General features: G+C 44.8%; 1 protein-coding gene across 1 annotated transcript in view; it reads left to right on the forward strand.

Moving 5' to 3' along the window:
* LOC106595213 (phosphopentomutase) overlaps nucleotides 1-4,288 on the forward strand; it is a 34,922-nt gene extending 30,634 nt beyond the window's left edge. The window contains exons 12-13 of the mRNA XM_045723018.2: nucleotides 1-76; nucleotides 3,061-4,288. The exon at nucleotides 1-76 is cut by the window's left edge and continues 58 nt beyond it. Coding sequence (XP_045578974.2) covers nucleotides 1-76; nucleotides 3,061-3,163 — 179 coding nt within the window. The 3' untranslated portion in view covers nucleotides 3,164-4,288. The remainder of the gene's footprint in view (nucleotides 77-3,060) is intronic.
* The last annotated feature ends 5,712 nt before the right edge of the window (nucleotides 4,289-10,000 follow it).

Genomic DNA, 10,000 nt, shown 5'->3' on the forward strand with positions numbered 1-10,000 from the left:
TGGCCACCATGAGGACCAGCGGAACGGAACCCAAGATCAAATACTACACTGAGCTGTGTGCTGCCCCCGGCAACAGGTAGAAAACACACTATATACTACACTGAGCTGTGTGCTGCCCCCGGCAACAGGTATAAACACACTATATACTACACTGAGCTGTGTGCTGCCCCCGGCAACAGGTAGAAACACACTATATACTACACTGAGCTGTGTGCTGCCCCCGGCAACAGGTAGAAACACACTATATACTACACTGAGCTGTGTGCTGCCCCCGGCAACAGGTAGAAACACACTATATACTACACTGAGCTGTGTGCTGCCCCCGGCAACAGGTATAAACACACTATATACTACACTGAGCTGTGTGCTGCCCCCGGCAACAGGTAGAAACACACTATATACTACACTGAGCTGTGTGCTGCCCCCGGCAACAGGTATAAACACACTATATACTACACTGAGCTGTGTGCTGCCCCCGGCAACAGGTAGAAACACACTATATACTACACTGAGCTGTGTGCTGCCCCCGGCAACAGGTATAAACACACTATATACTACACTGAGCTGTGTGCTGCCCCCGGCAACAGGTAGAAACACACTATATACTACACTGAGCTGTGTGCTGCCCCCGGCAACAGGTAGAAACACACTATATACTACACTGAGCTGTGTGCTGCCCCCGGCAACAGGTAGAAACACACTAGATACTACACTGAGCTGTGTGCTGCCCCCGGCAACAGGTAGAAACACACTATATACTACACTGAGCTGTGTGCTGCCCCCGGCAACAGGTAGAAACACACTAGATACTACACTGAGCTGTGTGCTGCCCCCGGCAACAGGTAGAAACACACTATATACTACACTGAGCTGTGTGCTGCCCCCGGCAACAGGTAGAAACACACTATATACTACACTGAGCTGTGTGCTGCCCCCGGCAACAGGTAGAAACACACTATATACTACACTGAGCTGTGTGCTGCCCCCGGCAACAGGTAGAAACACACTATATACTACACTGAGCTGTGTGCTGCCCCCGGCAACAGGTAGAAACACACTATATACTACACTGAGCTGTGTGCTGCCCCCGGCAACAGGTAGAAACACACTATATACTACACTGAGCTGTGTGCTGCCCCCGGCAACAGGTAGAAACACACTATATACTACACTGAGCTGTGTGCTGCCCCCGGCAACAGGTAGAAACACACTATATACTACACTGAGCTGTGTGCTGCCCCCGGCAACAGGTAGAAACACACTATATACTACACTGAGCTGTGTGCTGCCCCCGGCAACAGGTAGAAACACACTAGATACTACACTGAGCTGTGCGCTGCCCCCGGCAACAGGTAGAAACACACTAGATACTACACTGAGCTGTGCGCTGCCCCCGGCAACAGGTAGAAACACACTAGATACTACACTGAGCTGTGCGCTGCCCCCGGCAACAGGTATAAACACACTATATACTACACTGAGCTGTGCGCTGCCCCCGGCAACAGGTAGAAACACACTATATACTACACTGAGCTGTGCGCTGCCCCCGGCAACAGGTAGAAACACACTATATACTACACTGAGCTGTGCGCTGCCCCCGGCAACAGGTAGAAACACACTAGATACTACACTGAGCTGTGCGCTGCCCCCGGCAACAGGTAGAAACACACTAGATACTACACTGAGCTGTGCGCTGCCCCCGGCAACAGGTAGAAACACACTAGATACTACACTGAGCTGTGCGCTGCCCCCGGCAACAGGTAGAAACACACTATATACTACACTGAGCTGTGTGCTGCCCCCGGCAACAGGTAGAAAACACACTATATACTACACTGAGCTGTGTGCTGCCCCCGGCAACAGGTAGAAAACACACTATATACTACACTGAGCTGTGTGCTGCCCCCGGCAACAGGTAGAAACACACTATATACTACACTGAGCTGTGTGCTGCCCCCGGCAACAGGTAGAAACACACTATATACTACACTGAGCTGTGTGCTGCCCCCGGCAACAGGTAGAAACACACTATATACTACACTGAGCTGTGTGCTGCCCCCGGCAACAGGTAGAAACACACTATATACTACACTGAGCTGTGTGCTGCCCCCGGCAACAGGTAGAAAACACACTATATACTACACTGAGCTGTGTGCTGCCCCCGGCAACAGGTAGAAAACACACTATATACTACACTGAGCTGTGTGCTGCCCCCGGCAACAGGTAGAAACACACTATATACTACACTGAGCTGTGTGCTGCCCCCGGCAACAGGTAGAAACACACTATATACTACACTGAGCTGTGTGCTGCCCCCGGCAACAGGTATAAACACACTATATACTACACTGAGCTGTGTGCTGCCCCCGGCAACAGGTAGAAACACATTATATACTACACTGAGCTGTGTGCTGCCCCCGGCAACAGGTAGAAACACACTATATACTACACTGAGCTGTGTGCTGCCCCCGGCAACAGGTAGAAACACACTATATACTACACTGAGCTGTGTGCTGCCCCCGGCAACAGGTAGAAACACACTAGATACTACACTGAGCTGTGTGCTGCCCCCGGCAACAGGTAGAAACACACTATATACTACACTGAGCTGTGTGCTGCCCCCGGCAACAGGTAGAAACACACTATATACTACACTGAGCTGTGTGCTGCCCCCGGCAACAGGTAGAAAACACACTATATACTACACTGAGCTGTGTGCTGCCCCCGGCAACAGGTAGAAAACACACTATATACTACACTGAGCTGTGTGCTGCCCCCGGCAACAGGTAGAAAACACACTATATACTACACTGATACACACACAGCAGTGCTGTTGCAGATGTGAAACTTTACTCTTTCCATCTCTCTCACCCCTCCATTTCTCATCTCTCTCTCTCCTCCTCATCCCTCCCATCTCTCTCCTCCTCCATCCCTCCCATCGCTGTCCTATCCTCCATCTCTCCTCCATCTCTCTCCTCCTCCCTCCATCTCTCTCCTCCTCCTCCATCTCTCTCCCCTCCTCCATCTCTCTCCCCTCCTCCATCTGTCTCTGTGTGTCAGTGATGTTAAAGGTTTACAGAAGGAGTTGGATGACCTGGTTAATGCCATCGTAGAGGACTTCTTCCAGCCCCAGAAGAATAACCTGCTGTCCAAGCCTGAGTAACACAAAGACCAGCGCTGGTGTGACTTCCTGATCAAGATTCCCTTTCACACATTCTTCTTCCAGAACTCACACACGCATTCTAGAACTCACACACGCATTCTAGACCTCTCACACGCATTCTAGAACTCACACACGCATTCTAGACCTCTCACACGCATTCTAGAACTCACACACGCATTCTAGACCTCTCACACGCATTCTAGAACTCACACACGCATTCTAGACCTCTCACACGCATTCTAGAACTCACACACGCATTCTAGACCTCTCACACGCATTCTAGAACTCACACACGCATTCTAGAACTCACACACGCATTCTAGAACTCTCACACGCATTCTAGACCTCTCACACGCATTCTAGAACTCACACACGCATTCTAGACCTCTCACACGCATTCTAGACCTCTCACACGCATTCTAGAACTCACACACGCATTCTAGAACTCACACACGCACATTCTAGAACTCACACACGCATTTTAGAACTCACACACGCACATTCTAGAACTCACACACACACATTCTAGAACTCTCACACGCATTCTAGAACTCTCACACGCGTTCTAGAACTCACACACACACACATTCTCCCTTTAAGAGTGTGCTCATAATCTCAGCTCGTTACCTGTATAAAAGACACCTGGGAGCCAGAATTCTTTCTGATTGAGAGGGGGTCAAATACTTATTTCCCTCATTAAAATGCAAATCATTTTATAACATTTTTGACATGTGTTCCAGGCCGACTACCAAGCCTGTGTCGTAGTCCTGTCAGATTACGGGTGTGTTCCAGGCCGACTACCAAGCCTGTGTCGTAGTCCTGTCAGATTACGGGTGTGTTCCAGGCCGACTACCAAGCCTGTGTCGTAGTCCTGTCAGATTACGGGTGTGTTCCAGGCCGACTACCAAGCCTGTGTCGTAGTCCTGTCAGATTACGGGTGTGTTCCAGGCCGACTACTAATGCTGAGTGATTTAATACTTTCTGATTTTCAGTTTCAATTACTTATTTTTTCATTTTTTTTATTTTTTTTACATCAAATGCCCTTTTGCATTGTGTGTGTTGAACGCTGTAACACATAAAATCAACTAATAAAACACATTTTGTCGTTACAACGAGGAAATAAAATGGGATTGAATTGTCATTTTTGGTCAACAATCTACACAAAATACTCTCTCAAAGTGGTAGAGAAAAAAAAAATCTAACATTTTTATTACAAATTAATTTCAAATAAAACACTCGATTACATTAGTATTCACCTCCCGGAGTCAATACATGTTAGAAACGCCTTGGCAGCGATTACAGTTGGGAGTCTTTCTGGGTGAGTCTCTAAGAGTCTTTACAGTTGGGAGTCTTTCTGGGTGAGTCTCTAAGAGTCTTTACAGTTGGGAGTCTTTCTGGGTAAGTCTCTAAGAGTCTTTACAGTTGGGAGTCTTTCTGGGTAAGTCTCTAAGAGTCATTACAGCTGTGAGTCTTTCTGGGTGAGTCTCTAAGAGTCATTAGATCTGGGAGTCTTTCTGGGTGAGTCTCTAAGAGTCATTACAGCTGTGAGTCTTTCTGGGTGAGTCTCTAAGAGTCATTACAGTTGGGAGTCTTTCTGGGTGAATCTCTAAGAGTCATTACAGCTGGGAGTCTTTCTGGGTGAGTCTCTAAGAGTCATTACAGCTGGGAGTCTTTCTGGGTGAGTCTCTAAGAGTCATTACAGCTGGGAGTCTTTCTGGGTGAGTCTCTAAGAGTCTTTACAGTTGGGAGTCTTTCTGGGTAAGTCTCTAAGAGTCATTACAGCTGGGAGTCTTTCTGGGTGAGTCTCTAAGAGTCATTACAGCTGAGAGTCTTTCTGGGTGAGTCTCTAAGAGTCATTACAGCTGGGAGTCTTTCTGGGTGAATCTCTAAGAGTCATTACAGCTGAGAGTCTTTCTGGGTGAGTCTCTAAGAGTCATTAGATCTGGGAGTCTTTCTGGGTGAGTCTCTAAGAGTCATTACAGCTGGGAGTCTTTCTGGGTGAGTCTCTAAGAGTCATTACAGCTGAGAGTCTTTCTGGGTGAGTCTCTAAGAGTCATTAGATCTGGGAGTCTTTCTGGGTGAGTCTCTAAGAGTCATTACAGCTGGGAGTCTTTCTGGGTGAGTCTCTAAGAGTCATTACAGCTGGGAGTCTTTCTGGGTGAGTCTCTAAGAGTCATTACAGCTGGGAGTCTTCTTGGTAGCCTTCCCTGTGGCTCAGTTGGTAGAGCATGGTGTGTGCAACGCCAGGGTAGTGGGTTCGATTCCCACGGGGGGGGCCAGTACAAAAAAAAATAAAAAAATGCATGAAATGTATGTATTCACTACTGTAAGTCGCTCTGGATAAGAGCGTCTGCTAAATGACTCAAATGTAAATGTAAATGTTGAGTCTCTAAGAGTCATTACAGCTGGGGGTCTTCTTGGGTCAGTCTCTAAGAGATTTGCACACCTGGATTTGTACAATATTAGCTCATTATTCAAATTCTTCAAGCTGGTTGTTGAACAGTCAAATCTGTAACTCGGCCACTCGGGGAACATTCACTGTCTTCTTGGTGAGTAACTCCAGTGTAGATTTGTCCTTGTGTTGTAGGTGTCGTGTCTTTGGGTGTACCATTAAACTGAAGACATGTTTATCAATTAGCTCCCTGTAATTATTATCACGCGATTAAACTGATTAATCGTTTAATTGTAATTAACTAGGAGATCGGGGCACCAAGGAAAATATTCAGATTACAAAGCTATAATTTTCCTAATATAACTTTCCTATATTATAATATTATATTATATTATAGTATAGGCCGATTATCTTCTGGTTTAAATGGTGTATTTTATCTCTAGTCCAGTCTCATTCCAAAACGTCGTAAATTGTTGTATCTGCACGAACCCAGTCTTTACTAAAATCATCCATACATCAATTGTCTTAAAATCATTTATTTACTAAACTAAGTAATTCACATAAAGTATACAAACAGTAATTATCATCACAAAGAATTGGTAGAGTAATGTGCCCTAGTGGTCTAAACAGGCATGGCTGGTGTCTTGTCCAACAATGGGTCATAAAAGGTCAGCTGAGGATGCACACAGAGTTCATTGATATTAACAATTGATATGCTAATCCTTTGCACATGAACGCTCACTCATTCGAGAACAATTGCAATCAATACGCTCAGTGTGTCGTCGTGATCCTTGTTGAAGAGTCGTTCTGTTGGAGAGTTCTCTCTCTCTCTCTCTCTCTCTCTCTCTCTCTCTCTCTCTCTCTCGGTTAGAATGGATCTTTCAAAGCGACATTCATTAATGTCGTCATAGAATGGATGTTTCGTTGGTCTTCGCGTTCAATGATATAATTTACATCAAAGACTTGTTCTTATTCTGTCGGTATCAATAGTCTAAAAGTTAACCACGTGGTATAGTTCACTTTCAGTAGAGGAATTGGATGGTCAAACCTATTGGCCAACTCGCAATGGAGTGGAGGCCGGGGTCTGTTAGACTAGTAAGTCAGGTTTTTTTTTTATAGTGAACATAGAACAGGCTTGTCAAATGACGCCTGTTCCTGTCTGTGTCCCTGGGGGCGTGCCCATGACTGAGTTAAGCTTGGTACAGAAATATAATTCTATCACATTAACATCAGTACAATAGCATCTCAATGTATTACAAATAGCTTTATCCTTATTAATACATTCTATACAACCATGTGGATGCAAGTCTCATCGCTGAGGCTATTATATAAACCGTTTTATGGTAATATGGCTATATTGTCTCTTCTGAGTATCACAAAATTGTACCAAGCGGACCAGTTCGTAGCTGGATTCTTCACCAATCTTCCATACCTTCTCCAGAACACAAAGGTCGCTTGGCTCCCCAATTCTGTGAGTTGGAAGAATTTCCTGTGTCTCTCTATGGGCCATGTGGCAAGAGATTCTCCTCTTAGAGTTTTTACAACCCTTTACACACAGGGCCAGGGTGGGGGGAAGGTAGGTTGGGGGTCAACTGTCCTCCCTGTACTCAAAGAGGCCAACGTCATGACATAGGTTATAGTCCTGCTGAAAGGTGAAGTCATCTCCCGGTGTCTGTTGGAAAGCAGACTGAACCAGGTTTTCCTCCAGGATTTGACCTACAGTCCCTTTTCTTTTTTTTATCCTGAAAAACTCCCTTGTTGATGACTAGCATACCCATAACATGATGCTTGAAAATGTGAAGAGTGGTACTCAGTGATGTTGTTGGATTTTCCCCCCACAACATAACGCTTTATAATTCAGGACATAATGTTCATTTCTTTGCCACGTTTTTATGTAATATTACTTAAAGTGCTTTGTTGTAAACAGGAAGCATGTTTTGGAATATTATTATTTTTTTATTCTTTTCAGGCTTCCTTCTTTTCATTCTGTTATTTAGGTTAGTATTGTGGAGTAACTACAATGTTGTTGATCCATCCTCAGTTTCCTCCAATCACAGCCATTAAACTCTAACTGTTTCCTATGCTGTCTGACAACAAAAACTAAACACTATTTTAGTAGTTCTTCAAAGTAAATAAGACCTACCTTTTTGATAATATATTAGTGCCTTCACAATGTATTCACACCCACTTGACTTTCTACACATTTTGTCGTTACAACGAGGAAATAAAATGGGATTGAATTGTCATTTTTGGTCAACAATCTACACAAAACTCAAAGTGGTAGAGAAAAAAAATCTAACATTTTTATTACAAATAAATCACTCGACTTAGATCATGTACACAATGTACAAAACATTAGGAACACCTTCCTAATATTGAGTTTTACCCTCAGCCTTTTACCCTCAGAACAGCCTCAATTCGTCGAGACATGAACTCTACAAGGTGTCGAAAGTGTTCCACAGGGATACTGTCCCGTGTTGACTCCAATGCTTCCCACAAGTTGGCAGGCTAGTGGATCTTTACGTCCGAATAGCTCGTTCCGTCTCATCCCACAGATAATCAATTGGATTGAGACCTGGTGACCGGACGGGTCACTGCAGTTACCAGAATTCACTGTCGTCTTTATTGGAACCATTCCTGTATAGTCGTAGCCTTGTGAGATTATCCTCCTGAGGGAAAGAAGGGAAAAAAACATGAATTCACAGATGGAGGGGATGCTGGGGGGGGGGGGAACACTGCTGCCATGAAGGGAGGCACCTGATTGGGGGAAATGATGTTCAGAGATCCTGTGGAATTCCCCCCAAAAAAACCCGTTGTTCCACTTTTATCAAGGAGGCCCAATTGTCTGCCCTGAAAACACGGCGTCACAACCAGCCTGTAATGTTGACATGTTTGTCACGGTTGTCTAAAGGAGCGGACCAATGGGCAGCGGGGTTGTAGTTCCACAATTTTATTAAATCCGTGAAACTTTACAAAAACATAAATAACTGAATATGACAAAAACAACAAACCGTGACGCAGAGAGAGAAAACAAACACTACTCAAAATATATTCACCCACAAAAAAACCCAGGAAGAAAAAAACCCTACTTAAGTATGATCTCCAATTAGAGACAACGAGGACCAGCTGCCTCCAATTGGAGATCATCCCAAACAAGCCAACATAGAAATACAAAAACTAGAACCTAAGAACATAGAAATAGAAAACATAGAAAAACACAACACCCCCCCCCCCGTTACGCCCTGACCTACTCTACCATAGAAAATAACTTCTTACTATTGGTCAGGACGTGACACACGTGGCATGATGGATGCACGTGTGTTTTCTCTATACCCTAGTCCTCCCATCAGCAGGACCCGGGGTCCATCAGACCAGGAAATGTGTTTTTGTTTTTTTTCCCAGTGTTTTCGGTCCTTTAGCCCCACTGCAACCACAGTTTGTGTGTTATTTGCTGAAGGAAGTGGCTGATGAGTTGTACATCCCTTTTTTTATGGCGTCTTTGGGCCACCAGTGTTGAACAGGACTGTCAGTTGTGCTTCTTTCACATGCATTGCTTGCTGTTTGGGGGGGGGTTTTAGGCTGGGTTTCTGTACAGCACTTTGAGATATCAGCTGATGTACGAAGGGCTATATAAATACATTTGATTTGAGTTGAGTTGTACTGACTGTGGCCCGTCTGTTGATCTGCACAGTTAGCGTCAGTCTCCGTTTGACATCTTTTAATCAACGACCCGTTTTCAACCACTGGCCTTGGCCCGTTGGCTGGATGTCCTTTTGGGGTGGTGGACAATTCTTGATTCACACAGGAAACTATATCGTTGCAGTGCTGGACACACTCAAACAGGTGCACCTGGGTTATTACCGTACCTTGTTCAAAGGTACTTCAATCTTTTGTCTTGCCCATTCACCCTCTGAATGACACACATACACAATCCATGTCTCAAAATCCTTCTGTAACCTGTCTCCTCCCCTTCATCTACACTGATTTGAAGTGGATTTAACAGGTGACGTCAATAAGGGATCAGAGCTTTTCACCTGGATTCACCTGGTCAGTCTGTGTCATGGAGAGAGCAGGTGTTCCTAATGTTTTGTCTGCCAAGTGTATTTTCAGGTAAAGATACCTCAGGAAGCAGCTGTTCTCTATATTTCTCCAACAAACATTGTTCTGTCACTTCTCTCAAATGTAATGTAGCAGGTGTAAAATAAACACACAAACCGGACAAGAAGGCGTGCAATGGATTATGGTTATTGTCGTTAATTACCACTTTTTCCTGCACTAAACTATGTAGAATATTGGCCTGTTGGAAACTACAACTCCCTAGTTGCACAGTTCAGTCTGGATCTGATTAATCTCTAGAGAAACTACAACTCCCTACTACATCACACAGTTCAGAATGGGTCTGATTTATCTCTAGAGAAACTACAACTCCCTACTACATCACACAG

Source organism: Salmo salar, chromosome 08 (genome assembly GCF_965601325.2).
Source record: "Salmo salar chromosome 08, fSalSal1, whole genome shotgun sequence".
Taxonomy (NCBI): Eukaryota; Metazoa; Chordata; class Actinopteri; order Salmoniformes; family Salmonidae; genus Salmo; species Salmo salar.